We start from the raw sequence: 21,341 nt of genomic DNA on the forward strand, positions 1-21,341 counted from the left end.
GGAAGGAGTAGGACTACTCCTGAGCAGGAGTTGTGGGAATATGTGATAAGTGTAAGAAAATATACTCTAGATTGATGTGGGTAATTTTTGGTGCCTATACACATGGTCATGAGAAGAAAAACCATGAGAGGCAAGTGTTTTGGGAGCAGCTGAGTGAGTGTGTTAGCAGCTTTGATGCACGAGACCGGGTTATAGTGAGGGTGATTTGAATGCAAAGGTGAGTAATGTGGCAGTTGGTATAATTGGTGTACATGGGGTGCTCAGTGTTGTGAATGGAAATGGTGAAGAGCTTGTAGATTTGTGGGCTGAAAAAGGACTGGTGATTGGGAATACCTGGTTTAAAAAGAGATATACATAAGTATACGTATGTAAGTAGGTGAGATGGCCAGAGAGTGTTATTTGATTACGTGTTGATTGAGAGGCCCATGAAAGAGAGACTTTTGGGTGTAAATGTGTTGAGAGGGGCGACTGGAGGTATGTCTGACCATTTTCATGTGGAGGCGAAGGTGAAGATTTGTAGAGGTTTTCAGAGAAGAAGAGAGAAGTTGGGGTGAAGAGAGTGGTGGGAGTAAGTGAGCTTGGAAAGGAGATTTCTGTGAGGAAGTAACAGGAGAGGTTGAGTGCAGAATGGAAAAAAGGTGATAGCAAATGATGCAAGGGGAGTGGGGGAGGAATGGGATGTATTTAGGGAAGCATTGATGGCTTGCACAAGAGATGCCTGTGGCATGAGAAAGGTGGGAGGTGGGCAGATTAGAAAGGGTAGTGAGTGGTGGGATGAAGATGTAAGATTGTTAGTGAAAGAGAAGAGAGAGGCTTTTGGATGATTTTTGCTGGAAACTAGTGCAAATGACTAGATGTATAAAAGAAAGAGGTAGGAGGTCAAGAGAAAGGTGCAAGAGGTGAAAAAGAGGGCAAATGAAAGTTGGGGTGAGAGAGTATCATTAAATTTTAGGGAGAATGAAAAGATGTTTTGGAAGGAGGTAAACAAAGTGCATAAGACAAGAGAACAGATGGGAATATTGGTGAAGGGGGCTAATGGGGAGGTAATAAGTAGTTGTGAAGTGAGAAAGAGATGGAGTGAGTATTTTGAAGGTTTGTTAAATGTGTTTGATGATAGAGTGGCAGATATAGGGTGTTTTGGTCAAATTGTTGTGCAAAGTGAGAGGGTCAGGGAGAATGGTTTGGTAAACAGAGAAGAGGTAGTGAAAGCTTTGCGGAAGATGAAAGCCGGCAAGGCGGCAGGTTTGGATGGTATTGCAGTGGAATTTATTAAAAAAGGGGGTGACTGCGTTGTTTACTGGTTGGTAAGGATATTCATTGTATGTATGATTTATGGTGAGATGCCTGAGGATTGGCGGAATGCATGTATAGTACCATTGTACAAAGGCAAAGTGGATAAAGATGAGTGTTCAAATTACAGAGGTGTAAATTTGTTGAGTATTCCTGGTAAATTATATGGGAGGGTATTGATTGAGAGGGTGAAGGCATGTACAGAGCATCAAATTGGGGAAGAGCAGTGTGGTTTCAGAAGTGGTAGAGGATGTGTGGATCAGGTGTTTGCTTTGAAGAATGTATTGAGAAATACTTGGAAAAACAGATTGATTTGTATTTAGCAGTTATGGATCTGGTGAAGGCATATGATAGAGTTGATGCTCTGTGGAAGGTATTAAAGAGTATATATATTGTAGAAGGTAAGTTGCTAGAGGCAGTGAAAAGTTTTTATCATGGATGTAAGGCATGTGTACAAGTAGGGAGAGATTAAAGTGATTGATTCCCAGTGAATGTCGGCTTGCAGCAGGGGTGCGTGATGTCTCCATTGTTGTTTAATTTGTTTATGGATGGGGTTGTTAGGGAGATGAATGCAAGAGTTTTGGAGAGAGGGGCAAATATGCAATCTGTTATGGATGAGAGGGCTTGGGAAGTGAGTCAGCTGGTGGCTGATTTGGGTGAGAAACTGCAGAAGTTAGTGAGAGTTTGGTAAAGTGTGTGAGAGAAGAAAGCTGAGAATAAATGTGAATAAGAGCAAGGTTATTAGGTTCAGTAGGGTTGAGGGACAAGTTAACTGGGAGGTAAGTTTGAATGAAGAAAAACTGGAGGAAGTGAAGTGTTTTAGATAACTGGGAGTGGATTTAGCAGCGGATGGAACCATGGAAGTGGAAGTGAGTCATAGGGTGGGGGAGGGGGCAAAGGTTCTTGGAGCATTGAGGAATGTGTGGAAGGCAAGAACATTATCTCCCAGAGCAAAAATGGGTATGTTTGAAGGAATAGTGGTTCCAACAATGTTATATGGTTGTGAGGCATGGGCTGTAGATAGGGTTGTGCGGAGGAGGGTGGATGTGTTGGAAATGAGTTGTTTGAGGATAATATGTGGTGTGAGGTGGTTTGATCGAGTAAGTAATGAAAGGGTAAGAGAGATGTGTGGTAATGAAAAGAGTGTGGTAGAGAGAGCAGAAGAGGGTGTATTGAAATGGTTTGGTCACATGGAGAGAAAGAGTGAGGAAATATTGACAAAGAGGATATGTGTCAGAGGTGAAGGGAATGAGAAGTGGGAGACCAAATTGGAGGTGGAATGATGGAGTGAAAAACATTTTGAGCGATTGGGGCCTGAACATTCAGGAAGGTGAAAGGCGTGCAAGGAATAGAGTGACTTGGAATGATGTGGTATACCAGGGTCGATGTGCTGTCAACGGATTGAACCAGGGCATATGAAGGAAAGTTTTGTGGGGCCTGGATGTGCAAAGGGAGGTGTGGTTTTGGTGCATTACACATGACGGCTAGAGACTGAGTGTGAACAAATTTGTCCTTTGTTGTTTTTTCCTAGCGCTACCTCGGAGGGGGGAGGGGGTGCCATTTCATGTGTGGCGGGGTGACGATGGAAATGGATGAAGGCAGCAAGTATGAATATATGGGTGTATATATATTCAGCTGGTGGCTGATTCGGGTGAGAAACTGCTGAAGTTAATGAGAGTTTGGTAAAGTGTGTGAGAGAAGAAAGCTGAGAATAAATGTGAATAAGAGCAAGGTTATTAGGTTCAGTAGGGTTGAGGGTCAAGTCAATTGGGAGGTAAGTGTGATTGGAGAAAAACTGGAGGAAGTAAAGTGTTTTAGATATCTGGGAGTGGATCTGGCAGCGGATGGAACCATGGAAGTGTAAGTGAATCATAGGGTGGGGGAGGGGGCGAAAATCCTGGGAGCATTGAAGAATGTGTGGAAGTCGAGAACATTATCTCGGAAAGCAAAAATGGGTATGTTTGAAGGAATAGTGGTTCCAACAATGTTGTATGGTTGTGAGGCGTGGACTATGGATAGAGTTGTGCGCAGGAGGGCGGATGTGCTGGAAATGAGATGTTTGAGGACAATATGTGGTGTGAGGTGGTTTGATCGAGTAAGTAATGTAAGGGTAAGAGAGATGTGTGGAAACAAAAAGAGCGTGGTTGAGAGAGCAGAAGAGGATGTTTTGAAATGGTTTGGTCACATGGAGAGAATGAGTGAGGAAAGATTGACCAAGAGAATATATGTGTCGGAGGTGGAGGGAACAAGGAGAATTGGGAGACCAAATTGGAGGTGGAAAGATGGAGTGAAAAAGATTTTGAGTGATTGGGGCCTGAACATGCAGGAGGGTGGAAGGCGTGCAAGGAATAGAGTGAATTGGATTGATGTGTTATACTGGGGTCGACGTGCTGTCAATGGATTGAATCAGGGCATGTGAAGCGTTTGGGGTAAACCATGGAAAGTTGTGTGGGGCCTGGATGTGGAAAGGGAGCTGTGGTTTCGGGCATTATTACATGACAACTAGAGACTGAGTGTGATATACATGTGTATGTGGGTGGGTTGGGCCATTCTTTCGTCTGTTTCCTTGCACTACCTCGATAATGCAGGAGACAGCAACAAAGTATAATAAATGAATAAAAAGATTAATGTTCAGGGAAGAAAACTGCAGCAGAATATACTGATAATCATTAAAGATTTATTTAGAATCTCTGTCATGGCTCAGCTTGGTCTTCATGTTATAAACAGTGATATGAGTAAAGTTAACCTTCACCTTAGCATGTCACAGAGGCCATATTTTAGAGGAATTCATCAGAAGAAGGCTTTGACATTCTTCTGATACCTTTGTCAAATGCTTTCTTTGTTTTGACAAGATTTTACTCTGCATGTCATAGGGTTCCTTCTTCAGGAGACTCTGATTCTGGGATGCTTGTGTATCACCTTTAGAAGATATTTGTTTCCACTTTTGGGTTTGGACATATGGAGAGAATGAGGGAGGAAAGGTTGGCAAATAGGATATATATGTCAAGTGGAGAGAACAAGGAGAACAGGGATGGAAGAATGGAGTGAGAAAGATTCTGAGGAGTTGGGAACTGAACATGCAAGAAGGTGAAAGGCATGCATGGGAAGAGTGAGTTGGAACGATGTGGTATAAAGGAGCTGATATGCTGTCACTGGACTGAATCTGGGCATGTGAAGTTTTTTTTTTTTTTTTTTTTTTTATACTTTGTCGCTGTCTCCCGCGTTTGCGAGGTAGCGCAAGGAAACAGACGAAAGAAATGGCCCAACCCCCCCCCCATACACATGTACATACACACGTCCACACACGCAAATATACATACCTACACAGCTTTCCATGGTTTACCCCAGACGCTTCACATGCCTTGATTCAATCCACTGACAGCACGTCAACCCCTGTATACCACATGACTCCAATTCACTCTATTCCTTGCCCTCCTTTCACCCTCCTGCATGTTCAGGCCCCGATCACACAAAATCTTTTTCACTCCATCTTTCCACCTCCAATTTGGTCTCCCTCTTCTCCTCGTTCCCTCCACCTCCGACACATATATCCTCTTGGTCAATCTCTCCTCACTCATTCTCTCCATGTGCCCAAACCATTTCAAAACACCCTCTTCTGCTCTTTCAACCACGCTCTTTTTATTTCCACACATCTCTCTTACCCTTACGTTACTTACTCGATCAAACCACCTCACACCACACATTGTCCTCAAACATCTCATTTCCAGCACATCCATCCTCCTGCGCACATCTCTATCCATAGCCCACGCCTCGCAACCATACAACATTGTTGGAACCACTATTCCCTCAAACATACCCATTTTTGCTTTCCGAGATAATGTTCTCGACTTCCACACATTTTTCAAGGCTCCCAAAATTTTCGCCCCCTCCCCCACCCTATGATCCACTTCCGCTTCCATGGTTCCATCCGCTGACAGATCCACTCCCAGATATCTAAAACACTTCACTTCCTCCAGTTTTTCTCCATTCAAACTCACCTCCCAATTGACTTGACCCTCACCCCTACTGTACCTAATAACCTTGCTCTTATTCACATTTACTCTCAACTTTCTTCTTCCACACACTTTACCAAACTCAGTCACCAGCTTCTGCAGTTTCTCACATGAATCAGCCACCAGCGCTGTATCATCAGCGAACAACAACTGACTCACTTCCCAAGCTCTCTCATCCCCAACAGACTTCATACTTGCCCCTCTTTCCAGGACTCTTGCATTTACCTCCCTTACAACCCCATCCATAAACAAATTAAACAACCATGGAGACATCACACACCCCTGCCGCAAACCTACATTCACTGAGAACCAATCACTTTCCTCTCTTCCTACACGTACACATGCCTTACATCCTCGATAAAAACTTTTCACTGCTTCTAACAACTTGCCTCCAACACCATATATTCTTAATACCTTCCACAGAGCATCTCTATCAACTCTATCATATGCCTTCTCCAGATCCATAAATGCTACATACAAATCCATTTGCTTTTCTAAGTATTTCTCACATACATTCTTCAAAGCAAACACCTGATCCACACATCCTCTACCACTTCTGAAACCGCACTGCTCTTCCCCAATCTGATGCTCTGTATATGCCTTCACCCTCTCAATCAATACCCTCCCATATAATTTACCAGGAATACTCAACAAACTTATACCTCTGTAATTTGAGCACTCACTCTTATCCCCTTTGCCTTTGTACAATGGCACTATGCACGCATTCCGCCAATCCTCAGGCACCTCACCATGAGTCATACATACATTAAATAACCTTACCAACCAGTCAACAATACAGTCACCCCCTTTTTTAATAAATTCCACTGCAATACCATCCAAACCTGCTGCCTTGCCGGCTTTCATCTTCCGCAAAGCTTTTACTACCTCTTCTCTGTTTACCAAATCATTTTCCCTAACCCTCTCACTTTGCACACCACCTCGACCAAAACACCCTATATCTGCCACTCTGTCATCAGACACATTCAACAAACCTTCAAAATACTCATTCCATCTCCTTCTCACATCACCGCTACTTGTTATCACCTCCCCATTTACGCCCTTCACTGAAGTTCCCATTTGCTCCCTTGTCTTACGCACCCTATTTACCTCCTTCCAGAACATCTTTTTATTCTCCCTAAAATTTACTGATAGTCTCTCACCCCAACTCTCATTTGCCCTTTTTTTCACCTCTTGCACCTTTCTCTTGACCTCCTGTCTCTTTCTTTTATACTTCTCCCACTCAATTGCATTTTTTCCCTGCAAAAATTGTCCAAATGCCTCTCTCTTCTCTTTCACTAATACTCTTACTTCTTCATCCCACCACTCACTACCCTTTCTAAACAGCCCCCCTCCCACTCTTCTCATGCCACAAGCATCTTTTGTGCAATCCATCACTGATTCCCTAAATACATCCCATTCCTCCCCCACTCCCCTTACTTCCATTGTTCTCACCTTTTTCCATTCTGTACACAGTCTCTCCTGGTACATGTGAAGTATCCGGGGTAAACTTTGGAAAGGTCTGTGGGGCTTGGTTATGAATAGCGAGTTTGATGCTTGGTAAGTTGTATAGAAGAGTAGTGTTTAAGAGGGTGGTGGCATGCACAGAGTATCATAATGGGGAAGAATGGTGTGGTTTCAGGAGTGACAGAGGATGTATGGATCAGTTGTTTGCCCAGAAAGGGCTACAGATATATGGTGTTGGAGGAAAGCTATTAGATGCAATGAGGACTTTTTATCAAGAGAGTAAGATGTGTGTGCCTGTAGATAGAGAGAAGGGTGAGTGGATTTAGGTGAAGATGTGTCTGCTGCAGGGGAATGTAATATTACCATGAATGTATGATTTCTTTATGGAAAGGGTGGAGAGGAAGAGACTTGGAGTGAGGAGCTGGTATGCAGCCTGTTGGGGATTGGGGAGGACTAGGAAATGAGATTTATTTGCTAATGACACAGTGCAGTTAGCAGATTCAAGAAACTACAGAAGCTGGTGTCTGAATATGAGAAAGTGTGAAAGGAGAAAATTTGAATAAAAAGGATTAAGGAGAAGGTTTAGCTGTGAAAGTGGCAGATTATGTGAAAGTTGTATGGAAATGTTTAAGAGGGTGAAGCTGCAGAGGCTGGTGTCTGATCCTGGGAGAATGTGTGAAAGGAGAAATTGGGAGATTTGAATAAAAGCAAAATTTTTGAGAAGGATATGCATTGAATAGAGTCATGTTATTTGGAGTGTGAGTTTGAGTGGAGAGAACTTCGAGGAAGTAGAGCATTATAGATACTTGGCTTTAGATATGGCAGTGAATGGAATGATTGGAGCTGAAGATAGGTAAGGTTCTTGAGCACATTGAGGAATGTGTGGAAAGAGAAGGCACTGTTTGTGGGGATGAAAGGAGAAGGTCGAGAGAAAATTTTAATGAATACAGGATTATTGAGAAGGTTTACCTGAGAAAAGAGAGGTTATTTGGAAGTTGTATGGAGGTGTTTAAGAGGGTGGAAAAACTGCAGAGGCTGGTGTCTGATCCTGGGAGAGTGTGTGAAAGGAAAAATTGAGAGAAATTTTGAATAAAAGCAAGATTATTGAGAAGGATAAGCTTTTAAAAGTCATGTTATTTGGAGTGTGAGTTTGAATGGAGAGAGCTTTGAGGAAGTAAATTATTATAGATTCTTGGCAGTGAATGGAATGATTTGAGCTGAAGGTAGGGGAGGTTCTTAGGCACATTTAGGAATGTGTAGAAAGAGAAGGCACTGTCCGCAAGGGTATGCTTAATGGTGTAGTTCACTCAGTGCTGTATGTGTGCAAGACATGGGCCTTAGACAGAAATAGCCCAATATGTGGTGTGAGGAGGTAGTAAGAAAAGTATGTGTGCGGAGCTTGAGGGTGTACCGAAATGGTGCACATGTATGAAATGGATGACGGAGGAAAGAAGTGGAAAGAACAGTGAAAAGAGGAAAACTAAGGAGAAGGTTGAAGGATTGAGTGAAAGATGCTTTGTAGGTTTGGGGCCTGAACATGCATGAGAGTGTAAGGTGTGCAAGAGATAGAGTAAACTGAAGTGATGTGGTATGCAGGGGACAACATGGTTTCACTGGGTAGGGGAAACCATGGAAAAGCATGTGTGGCCAGATTGTGGATAAGAGGCTCAGGTTTTGATTGATTACTCACAGCAGCTGGAGTGTGAATGTGAGTGAATGAGACCATTTCTTTTTCTATTCCTGGTGCTGCCTCTAGCCCAAAAATTGGTGAACGTGTATGAAAAAACTAAATGTTATATCCTATTTTCAGGTTGTTGGTATCTACCGATGCTTACCTAATAAGCAGGGATCCTTTACCAGTGGCACATTCCGTACTATATTACTGGCTAACAACATAATTCTCATGAATAAGGAGGTATCGCCAAACATCTCCACAGATGATGTCCATAAGTGCAAGAAGTTCTCCAAACAAAAGGTTACTAATATTTTTGTGTTCTTTCTTTGTCATTTTTGATTGATTTTTACAGAATTATGCTTTTTATTTATGTATCTTTCTCTCCTGCACCTGGATCCCCTTCCATAGGGCTTTCACAGTGCTCAGGAAGCCATCCATGTCCACTGGGTGGAACCACAGGTCAGGAAGTGTAATGATGGTTGTGTTTGTCGGGTAATTTTCGGGATACTTGAGAAAGTGTTCTGCATCTCCAGTATAGAAGTTGTGTCTTGAGCATGAGGTATCTTGTGATATGTTGAATATGTTTTTGTAATATTGGAGAGACAGCTAGTTTCCAGACCACAAATTGAGAACATGACTCGTATATGCCTGGGAAGTGTAGTTTTCAAATGGTGTGTGTATATGTTTTGTTATCCCTGGGGATAGGAGAGAAAGAATACTTATCACGTATTCCCTGCGTGTCGTAGAAAGCGACTAAAAGGGGAGGGAGTGGGTGGCTGGAAATCCTCCCCTCTCGTTTTTTTTTTAATTTTCCAAAAGAAGGGGGCCAGGTGAGGATATTTCCTCAAAGGCCCAGTCCTCTGTTCTTAATGCAACCTCGTCAGCGCGGGAAATGGCGAAAAGTATGAAAGAAAAAGAAAAAATATATGTTTTGTATGTCTTGTTTGTTAGGGGAGGGGATATGTAGGTATAGGTTGATGAAGTTTGAAGCATAGACTTTGTGTTTCTGTCTCCCAAAATCTCCAAGATCATTGTAATGACCGCCTTCACCACACTGTCCATAAAAAAATGAAATAGCCATGGTAAAAATACACATCACTGAACCAGACCCACTTTCCCCCTGAAACTGCTCACCTTCTTCCCTTCCTGCTTGCACATTTGATGTACCTTCTTGATGAAACGCCTAACTGCTTCTGGAAGCCTTCTTCCCAAATCATGTATTTGTTGTACTTTCCACAAAATATCTCAACCAATGGAATCAGAGGCTTTTTCCAAATCCATAGATATCACATGCAGATCCCTTTTTGCCCAGTTATCTCTTTCAAAAATCCTTCAAAAATAATACATGGACCTTATATCCTCTTACTTTTCTTAAATCCACATTGCTTCTCTCCAATCTGATTCTTTGTGCATGCCATCACTCTCGAATATACTCAGTAGACCTTTGTATTTCATGCATTCTCTTTTGTCTCCTTACCTTTATATAATGATACTATACAGACATTCTGCCAGTTCTCATGCACCTCACCCTGAGCCATACAATTGTTGAAAATGCTAACTAACCAAGCATCAAAACTGTTGCCTCCTTTCTTGAGAAATTCTGCTGCAATCCCATCCACTATAGCCGCTTTGCACAAGGCTTTCACTACCCCTTCTCTTTTCTTGATTTTTGTATTTGTCATTTCCCCAAGACCCATTCCAAGAAAGTGTCAGCATGATACCCAGGACTTTCTTTCCAGAGGTTTCCTGCAGTCCAAGGTAATATTACATCCAGTTGAGGGGAAATGATAAATTCATTTAGAGTGAGATGTTCTTCAATGCATTGTATTCCCTATGATACAGCCTTGCCAAAGGTGACTTTTCATTCGCAGCATAACCTTAAGCAGGTGCAGTCCAGTAGGGCCTCACTTCTCGTTTCATCATAATGCTCACTATGACTCTTTTACTCGACATACACATCCCAGCTACCCCATCTCTGCCACACTCTCATCTAACACATACAAACCTCCTCCTTGTCTTTTGCTTAACACATAACAACGTGCAACTCACTCTGTTTTATTATCCTAATTCACACATTTCCTTTATATTGGCTAGGTAAAATACTCAGTGTATCTCATTCATGCCATCAGAGATGGCTGGTAGAGAGAGGGGCAAGGGGCTGTAAACCCTTCCCTCCATTTACTTTTACTTGATATAAGTGGGAACAGAAGGAGCCAATTGAGTTCTTATTCTTATCCTCCTTGAAGGCTAATGCTAGGGTGTCTGAATGTACGTGAATTTGACAAGGATGAGAAGAAACGAGAGACTGGTCATGTTTAAGGTAAGAGGAACCTAGATGTTATGGCTCTGAATAAAACTAAGCTGAAAGGGAAGAGGTAGGAATAGTTTGAAAATGTCTGAGATATAAAGTTTGGGGTTTGTAAGATGAAAGTGGGGGGATGGCAATGCTGATGAAGGAAAAGTTGAACAAATGTGTTAAGAATGTATGGAACTGATTTTTAAACTGATGTGGTTTCAGAAGTGGAAAAGGATGCTTGGATCAAGGTTTTGCTTTAGAAAATGTGTGTAAGAAATACTTAAAACAGATGGCTTTGTATATGGCATTTGTGGATCTTGAGAAAGCATATGATGGGGTTGATAGAGATGCTTTGTGGAAGGCCTTAAGAATATACAGTGGGCAAAAAGTTGCTAAATGCGTAGAGAAGTTTTTATCATGGGTGCAAAGCTTGTGTAAGAGTAGGAAGAGAAGAGTGAATGGTTCAAAGTGAAGGTTGTTCTGCAGGCATGGGTGTGTGATATCACCATGGATGTTCAGTTTGTTTATGGATGGGGTGGTGAGGAAGGCAAATTTGAGAGTCTTGGAGAGAGTGGCGAGTATGCAGCCTGTTTGGGATGAGAGAGGCATGAAAGCGAGTCAGTTGATTTAAGTGAGAAACTGCAGAAATTGGTGACTGACTTTAGAAGAGTGTATGGGAAAGTTTAGAGTGAATGTGAATAAAAGCAAGGTTATTAGGTTTAGAAGAGTTGAGGGACAGATTAGTTGGGATGCATGGAAGCGAAATTGAGTCATAGGGTGGCTGAGGGGGCAAAGGTTCTGGGAGGGCAGAAGTATTTGTGGAAAGAGAGAACTTTATTTGGGAGGGCAAAAATGGGTGTTTGAAGGAATAGTAGTCCCAGCAATAGTATATGGATGTGAGGCATTAGCTGTAGATTAGGCAGTACAAAGGAGGATGGATATTTTGAAAACGGAATGTTTGAGGACAGTGTGTGGTGTGGCATGGTTTGATTGAACAACTAATGAAAAGGTAAGAGGGAAGTATGGGAATAAAATGAGTGTGATTGAGAGAGCAGAAGAGGTTTTGGTGAAATGGATTGGACATAAGGAGAGAATGAGTGAGGAAAATGGACATATGGAGTGAATGAGTGAGAAAAAAATTGACATCAAGGATATATGTGTCAGAAGTAAAGGGAACAAGGAGAATGGGGAGACCCATTTGGAGATAGAAGGATGGAGTGAAAAAGACTGAGCGATCATGACCTATAATGCAGGAAGGTGAAAGGCTTGCACAGGATTAGTGAATTGGAACAATATGGTATACTGTGGTTGAAATGCTGTCAGTGGACCGAACCAGGGTATGTGAAGCATCCAGGGTAAACCATGGAAAGGTCTGTGGGGCCTGGTTGTGGATAGGAAGCTGTGGTTTCAGTGCATTGCGCATGACAGCTAGAGAATGGATGTGAACGGATGTGGCCTTTCTTTGTCTCCTCCTTACGCTACCTCGCTGATGCGGGAAACTGTGATTAAGCATGAAAAATGTAAAAAAAGCCCTAATCTTTGCCATTCCACCTTAGCAGAGTAACATAAGGAACTAAGCTGTTGAGGAAAATCATCACTTTGTTCTTTTTTCTGTAAATAGAGAAAATGATAATGCAGGAGGGAAGGATTTACTGCCCTTTTTATCACCAGCCACATGGAGGAGTTTGGGAGATAGTATTCCATCTTCCCCATTCCCAGGGATAGTATGTGTTTTTATCAGAGATGGTTCAGGTAATTTTCACATCAGCAGTTTTAGAAACAATTTTGTTCTGGTACAGTATTTGATAATGTTCCTTTTAAAATATGTTTACAGGGAATTGATGTGTTTGAATTGCTGGCTAAGTCTTTAGCACCCAGTATCCATGGTCATGACTACATAAAGAAAGCTTTGCTATGTATGTTGCTTGGAGGTGTTGAGAAGGTTCTACCTAATGGCACCAGACTAAGGGGGTGAGTTTTAGAATTCATGTATTAAACATACCTCTTTTATTGCATAATGTATTGTATCCCCTTTGCTTTATTTTTCCTTAAGATAGAGTCATGTAAGCATTAAAGAGAGTGCTGACATGCATGAAGTTAAATTTTTGCCCTCCAAATTAAGTTGTATCCCCAAGGATATAATCCTCTTTTTGTCATCACAATGCTCTTTTAAGGAGACCCTGTAAAGATGCCTGTAAAGGTCAGTAATATCATTGATGCGGTGAATAAATTTGTTACATTTCTAGGGTCAACATATTGGCCATTGCTTTCATTAGGTAGTGCTTTTGTGCTGAATGATCTTTGCATCTGACTTTCAGAGGTGTCAAATCTCTTCTTTATTTGTTTCATGACGTGAATTGCTGATGATTCATTCTCTTTAGATAGAGTTCTGTGCTTTTACTCAGTTATGCTAGTCACTTGATGATGAGTTCACTGTACTCGCAGGCATCATTATTACTGTACTGTGCTAATTTTTTTCCTTGTTTTTGTTTTTCAGTGTTTTTGTATACGTTAGTGACTAGTTTTTCTTGTATGTATTTTTTACTTTAGATTTGTTGTGGTTGATGGGTCAATCTACTCATCTATATTTGTTTCCATTTTTATGCTAGCTGGAGAGCACAGACATCAGAATGCCCTAATCATGGCCATCTTAGGTCTGTGGGGCTTGGCTGTGGATAAGGAACTTTGGTTTTGGTGCATTACACATGAGTGTTAGGAATCAGATGTGTGCAAATGAGGTGATTTCTTCTTGTGTTCATGGTACAGTACATCCTTGCAAATGCAGGAAACTGCAGACAATTATCAAGAATTTTTCTCATTCTTACTTGCATTTCACTTATCAGTAAGGAAGAACTGTGAACAGATGAAGCAATGGCCTCATTTGTTAGCATTCATTCTTTTGCTGTCATGATGATCTATCAAAACCAGATTCCATTATCCACAAACAGACTCCATAGACCTCTCCCTGGTTTCCCCTGACCACTTCATATACCTCGGATCAACCCATTGACAGCACATCACCCTCCCCCTCCCCTTTCCAGTAATTAACATCATTACAGTTCACCGAATCTCTTACATGCAGGAACATGCATTACACCTTCCATGTTCGGGCCCTCTGTACTTGCACCTCCTACTTGGTATCCCTCTTTTCTTTGTTCCTTCCACTTCTGACATGTATACCTTCATAGCCATCCCTTTCATATTTCCAAGTCTTTTCAGCTCTCTCATACATAGATTCCTACTAGCATGCTTTTTTTTTTTTTTTTTTTTTTTTTTTTTTTTTTTTTTACACAAATTGTTCTCAGACATTTATTGTGCAACATATATTCTTAGGTGTCTACATTTTTATCTAAGGCCCATGCTTCCCATCCATACAACATACTTATCTTTGCCCTTCACAGTGATACCTCTTTCCCCACATTTCTTAATTCACCCAGGACCTTTGTCTCCCTCATCAACTGGTTCCAGTCACTGCCATATCCATTCCCAGGTATCTAAAACACTCCACCTCAAGCAAGCTTTCTCCATTCAAATTCACACCTAAATAACCTGTCTCTCTCTACTGTTAACTTAATAACCTTGCTTTTATATATGTTTACTCTCAAATCTCCTTTCACATACTCCCAAACTTAGACATCATCTTCAGCAGTTTTCGCATGAATTTGTCATCAGCAACCAAACCATTTCAGTACACCCTCTTCAGCTCTCTTAAACTACTCTTGTTATTACCACATCCTTCTCTTCCCCTGTCATTTCTTTTTTGATCATCCCTATTGACACCACATACTGTCCTCAAAATTTTTATTTCAACACCTAAATTTTTATCTAAGGCCCACACTTCACATTCATACAAAATCAGTGGAACTTTTGTACCATTAGATATACCATTTTTGTCCTTAAAGACAGTGACATATCTTTCCTACATATTCCTTAATGCATCCAAGACCCTTGCCCCCTCACCCACCCTGTGGTTCATTTTAGATGTCATGGTTCTGTTCACTATCATATCCACTCCTAGGTATCTGAAACATTCTACTTCCTGCAAATTCTCTCCTTTTCTCTTAATGGCCTGTCTGTCTTCAGCATTAAACATAATAACCTAGCTTTTTCCTTTCACAAACTCCCATATTTAGACATCACCTGTTGTTTCTCACACCTGCACTGTGCCATCAGCAAAAAACATTGATTCACCTCCCCCACCAATCCCCAAAAAACCTGCTTGTCTCAACAAAAGCCATGCATTCACGTCCCTCACCATCCCACCCATAAACAAATTAAATATCCATGGTGACATGACAAACACCATGCAGACCAACCTTCACCTAGAACCAACCAACCACTCTCCTCTTTTCCTACTTGTAAACATGCCTTACTCTCTTGATAAAGACTTTTCACTGCTTCTTGAATGTTTCCTCCCACACTATATGTTTACAAAGCCCTTGACAAATCATCTCAGTTAACCCGTTATACAGTCCTGGCAGAATAAATTGGCGTGATGGGGCCTGTGCCAGTACTTTTCACCCGTTATATCATACCCGCAAAACATAACTGAAATGATGAAAAATACTGGGGCTTTTCAAGGACATTGTTGGGGAGGGGGACCCCTGGGGTAGCAATAGTTGGCAGTCAGTGTGCCTGGAGCTATTGTGATGGGTGGAAGTTTTTTCCACCCCAGGAAACAAATTTCATGATAACAGTTTGTTGGAGAATATCCACTTTTAGGAGCCTCTGTGAACACTGTTAGAGTTGCCCTCTGCCAGTGGCCTGTTGAGGGTGAGGCACTAAAGGCTAAGAAGATGTACTAGAGCTCGCATTTTATGGATACTTTATTGCCATAGCCACCCCCTTGAGGGAGTTCCAGATTGTAAGAGGTGTCAGAGATATAGATTGATTCACTTTTATGATAATTGAATTCTTTTTTTCCCTTTTTCAGATGATTATTGTTATTGAACTTTGATTTGGTACAGTAAACTAATGATAATCATTATCTTTGGTTAGTGACATCAATATTTTGCTGATTGGTGATCCATCTGTGGCCAAGTCTCAATTGTTGCGGTATGTGCTTCATACTGCTCCACGTGCCATCACTACAACTGGTCGAGGTTCCTCAGGTGTTGGTCTTACAGCTGCTGTCACTACAGACAATGAAACTGGTGAAAGAAGGTACAGCACTTAGAGCTGGCATCCTTTTTATTGAACAATTATGGTGAAAGAGTGTTAGAAATAATAATGACAGAATATTATCAAATTGCCAGGTTTTAGATTAAAAAAACAACTGCATTGTCATAATGCATCTAATGCTTTGAGATAGATGCAGTATTATATTAAAATCCCTTTACTCTCTGGTTAATGACAGTCAAAATTTTTCAACAGATTGGAGGCTGGTGCTATGGTTCTTGGTGATCGTGGAATTGTTTGCATTGATGAATTTGACAAAATGAGTGATATGGACCGTACAGCAATTCATGAGGTGATGGAACAAGGCAGAGTAACCATTTCCAAAGCAGGAATCCATGCCAGGCTTAATGCTAGGTGCTCTGTTTTGGCTGCTGCTAACCCTGTATATGGCCGGTATGATCAGTACAAGACACCAATGGAGAATATTGGTTTACAGGATTCTCTCCTGTCACGTTTTGATTGTCTCTTCATTATGCTTGATATTGCTGACCCTGATAGTGACAGAAAGATATCTGATCATGTAGTACGCATGCATCGCTACAGGTGAGTCCTATGTAATTACAAAGTTACGCAAGGTCTTTCACCAAGTAAAATTTTATGTAATTGTTATTAGATTAATGAAATAATCTTTGCATTATACCGTCATTGACTAGCTTAATCTTGTCATATGGCATGTTTATCCAGAACCAGACACTTAAACTAAGTTACATGCATTTCCCAGAATTCTAGTTTAGATATTTTTGTGGGTTTTGAAGTGTCTAGTCATAGGGTTTGTTCATGTATTCACTTTCACTATTTGTTGTAGATCTCCAAATGAACAAGATGGTGAAACTCTTCCCATGGGTATTGGAGTTGATTTATTATCGACACACAGTCTTGATGAAGTTCAGGATGAAGAAGCAGAAACACCTATTTATGAGAAATATGATGCTCTTCTTCATGGCAGCCTCCGATCTAAGAAGTAGGAATTGAAACTGATAATGTTGTATTTCAAATTTTCTTGGAAATATCCCATAAATTGTGTATGGTTTGAGTGGAATAATGAAAAACACGATTCTCGACAAAAATTTGAATATCCACTTTTTTTTTTACTTTCAGAGATAAAATTGTAAGCATGAAATTTATGAGAAAATATATTCATATTGCTAAGAGTCTTAAGCCTTCCCTTACTCGGGAAGCATGTGAAGTTATTGCCGAAGAATATTCCCGTCTTCGATCTCAGGACACAGAACATTCTGATATGGCACGGGTAAGTGACTCATCTGTAAAGAGTGGAAATACTTTCGGTTATTTATTTATTATGCTTGGAAATTGGTGTCACACAAAGGTCTTTACCTCAAAAATAGCCCCTGGATGCTCATTATGCATGAGCTAAGCTTCCTTGAATTCTCCAGTCTGCACTCTGCTTTTTCATGGCAGTAGCTGTCCATGCCACAAATATGTCAAGGCTCTTCTTTATATACAGGTACACCACCTATTTTCCAACACTCTTGGTTCCAAAGCCTTGCCGGATTAACCATTTTGCCGGACCAACTGTGGTTACATAATAATAATTCATCAACACACCTTTAACCCACTAATTATACATCTCCTATGTGTCTAAAGATACCCTAGATAGCTAGAAATTTAAATTAAACAAATATTAAATGTAGATTAAATAGATAAATGAAGTACAGGTACCTGACAAGTCTACTCCATCATTCTGACGGTCGAAACCATTCCAACATCACTATCATTTGCTCCTTGGAATTGCTGTCTGCATAGAATTTCAGTATTTTCTCCCTTTGCTTATTTATATCATAAACAGTTGATGGACCAATACTTTAGATGTCACACAGCTTACGCACCGAAACACTGCAGTCCATTTTTTCCAACAGTTCTTTATCTTGGATCGACATGGACTGGTGTTTATATTTGACACCATGACTGACTCTCTCATATGTCTTAAAAGCCTTAGCTAGGGTTAAATTTAAGTAAAATAAGCTAAGAATCTCACAGAATTGTGGTATCACCACCAACAAGTGCAGTGTAAAGAATGTAAATAAGCATGCCCCACACACAATGCCATCTGTGGCCACCCAGTAAACTAGTCTGGTGGCCACGGGTAATTTCAAGTTCCCTCGTGCTTTTGTCCGGACTAAAGGAGGTACTGAACCACCAGTGGCCGGAAATTCGGTGGTGTACCTGTATTGGTTTCAAAAGTAGATGTACTTTCAGTGGAAAAGCTTACTCTAGATGTCATATTGTGTGGAATGCCCTATTGCTTCACAGTTCTATTGAATTAAGACATTTTTAGCATGTTTCATGACATAGATTGATATCTTGCTCCAAAATTAGAAAAATTTGGTACGTGAGAAGGATGATAGATGTACATTTTTTATTAGTTTTAGTCTGGAATATTATCATACATCAGATAAGGAAGAAAAGGAAAAGGAGAGCCAAAAGCTTATTAAAACATTGCTGTAAGCATTGGAATTGCACGATGCAATTTCATTGACAAAAGAGATAAGAATTGGTGGTTATAATCATAACACACAGTGGCAACCAACCTGGAGGTACTTACACAAAGGCTTTAAGGCAATCTTCAAGTTCATTGGGATGGGATATTCATCAAATGTGAAAATTTGAAGGAAGAGAGGGGAAAAATGACTATAGTAAATGTGATTAATCAAAGGAAGGGAGGGGAAAAAGAAAATAATATAGTCAAAAGACAAAAAGCTAGACATGGCAAATAAGGCAAGAAGGTGGAGCAGGCCTTCTTAGACCGGAGAGGGAGGTAGGAGTGTTGGATGGTAATGTAAGACTGAAAGTAATGTATTCAAATGTTGAAGGATTAATAGCTAGTAGTAAAGAGCTTGAATTCAAGGAATGCAGAAGGGAGAGTGCACCTGATATTGTTGGAGTCAAGGAAACAAAGCTTGCCACAAAGATGAGAACTCATCTGTACTGTATAAGGGAAAGTGTACCTCATATTATTGAAGTTGCAGGAACAAAGCTCAGTTAAAAGGTAAGATGTAGCACCAGGAATAGGTGAAAAAAGGCCGCATCCATTCTCTGACTGTCATTGCAATGCACCAAAATCACAGCTCACTATCCACTTGTTATTTTGTAAGTTTCTTTTGATATCAATGATTTCTAAATTCTCCTCCCCATTCCATCCAGTGATGTTGGGGCTAGTATTCTATTTTGTAAAAACACTTGAAGTGATAACAGGTAGTGATGGAATGAGTACTTTGAAGGATTGTTAAATGTATTTGATGACAGAGTAGCAGGAGTAGGGTCTTTAGGTCAGGGTAGTATGTGAAGCGAGATAATCAGGGTAAGTGGTTTGGTGAAAAGAGAAGAGGTGGTGAAAGCCTTGCTGAAGATAAAATCTGGCAGAGTGGTGGGAGTGGGTGATATTACATTTGAATTTACATATTAAGAAAGGGGGTGACTATGTTGTTGATTGGTTGGTGAGGATATTCAATGTGTATATGGATCATGGTGAAGTATGTGTATGTGTATATATTTCTGTGAGTGTGGGTGTGTCTTTCTTTATCTGTTTTCTGGCAGTCAAGTATAATAGTAACAAAAGAAACGAAATTGTTATTCATTTACTTATACATCTTTATATCACCCTCTACAATTTTTCAACCAAATCCCTTACCTTGATTGACTGCCGTGCAATTGACAACTGACTCCTGATGAACTTATTGGAAAATATTTTGATATTCTGCCTTATCAAATAACATTTGTTACAAAGCTTTTTGTTCCACTTGTCACATCCTACAACACTCATTTCTTGCTCTCTTATACCTTACAAGTGCTGGCTGGCTGCAGTACCATATCTCTACCAAAGTATATCTTGAAGATCCATTGCTTTTTGACATCAATTAAACCATTCTTTTCTCCGTTTGATTCCTTATGTTTTTCAAGCTTGAGGTACCAATGTTTCTACTCCAATAAATTTCACATAACCTCTCCACAAAGCCCTGGTCCCTAGCTACTATACTCAATTTTCCAATTTTTGAAGTTTGTGTAGGTTGAACAGTATATTTCTTCTTTATGTCTTGTCTCACCTCTTGTCATATTTGAGCATATGATCACCTCTTCCAATTGGAGTATCATATATCATATCATCAATATTCAAACTAGTATGTGAGAAGATAATATCTAACAGTGATGGTATATCAGTCCCACCCCATCCTTGTGTGCTCACTGAAATGTTGGCACACAAAATCTATTTTTACACACTTAAAATTTGTCTCCACGATTCTCCATCACCATGAGAATCTAAATTTCCCAGGTCCATCTACTTTAAAATGAAATCCATCATTTATTTGTACTTTACCATCTCCAAGAAGTGAGTATTTTGTTGCTTCAGATACATTGTACATTTGCTGTGGGATATTACACTTTGCATTATACATATTGTATATTTGCTGTGGGATATTACATTTCTTTGCATTATATTATAAAAACACCACTGTGAACTTTTTCTCTAAGTTCACTCGTCTCATCATGTATTATCAGAACAAGCAGTACTCCACAACTTATTAAACTTTGAGCTACCTCCACTTCTCCCGGATCCTCATCCCCACAAGAACCACGAAATGATCAGTCTTCCAAGAATCCTCTCCCAACTCTAGCATCTAGCAATGCCTTTCTCAATCTTTCATCCACTGGCACATAGTTAATCAAAGCCCTTTGCTTCTCTCTTCCATCGTTCTTCATCCATGTATTTTTTTTTTTTTTTTTTTTTTTTATACTTTGTCGCTGTCTCCCGCGTTTGCGAGGTAGCGCAAGGAAACAGACGAAAGAAATGCCCCCCCCCCCATACACATGTATATACATACGTCCACACACGCAAATATACATACCTACACAGCTTTCCATGGTTTACCCCAGACGCTTCACATGCCTTGATTCAATCCACTGACAGCACGTCAACCCCGGTATACCACATCGCTCCAATTCACTCTATTCCTTGCCCTCCTTTCACCCTCCTGCATGTTCAGGCCCCGATCACACAAAATCTTTTTCACTCCATCTTTCCACCTCCAATTTGGTCTCCCTCTTCTCCTTGTTCCCTCCACCTCCGACACATATATCCTCTTGGTCAATCTTTCCTCACTCATCCTCTCCATGTGCCCAAACCACTTCAAAACACCCTCTTCTGCTCTCTCAACCACGCTCTTTTTATTTCCACACATCTCTCTTACCCTTACTGTTACTCACTCGATCAAACCACCTCACACCACACATTGTCCTCAAACATCTCATTTCCAGCACATCCATCCTCCTGCGCACAACTCTATCCATAGCCCACGCCTCGCAACCATACAGCATTGTTGGAACCACTATTCCTTCAAACATACCCATTTTTGCTTTCCGAGATAATGTTCTCGACTTCCACACATTCTTCAAGGCCCCCAGAATTTTC

At 40.7% G+C, this 21,341-nt stretch overlaps 1 protein-coding gene across 1 annotated transcript in view; it reads left to right on the forward strand.

Moving 5' to 3' along the window:
- Positions 1-21,341, forward strand: part of Mcm3 (minichromosome maintenance 3) — a 75,470-nt gene that overhangs the window by 22,376 nt on the left and 31,753 nt on the right. Inside the window, exons 6-11 of the mRNA XM_071674722.1 lie at positions 8,578-8,742; positions 12,573-12,709; positions 15,737-15,901; positions 16,112-16,459; positions 16,722-16,877; positions 17,015-17,165. Of these exons, the coding sequence (XP_071530823.1) occupies positions 8,578-8,742; positions 12,573-12,709; positions 15,737-15,901; positions 16,112-16,459; positions 16,722-16,877; positions 17,015-17,165 (1,122 nt within the window). The remainder of the gene's footprint in view (positions 1-8,577; positions 8,743-12,572; positions 12,710-15,736; positions 15,902-16,111; positions 16,460-16,721; positions 16,878-17,014; positions 17,166-21,341) is intronic.

The sequence above is a fragment of the Panulirus ornatus genome, chromosome 20, assembly GCF_036320965.1.
Source record: "Panulirus ornatus isolate Po-2019 chromosome 20, ASM3632096v1, whole genome shotgun sequence".
Classification (NCBI taxonomy): Eukaryota; Metazoa; Arthropoda; class Malacostraca; order Decapoda; family Palinuridae; genus Panulirus; species Panulirus ornatus.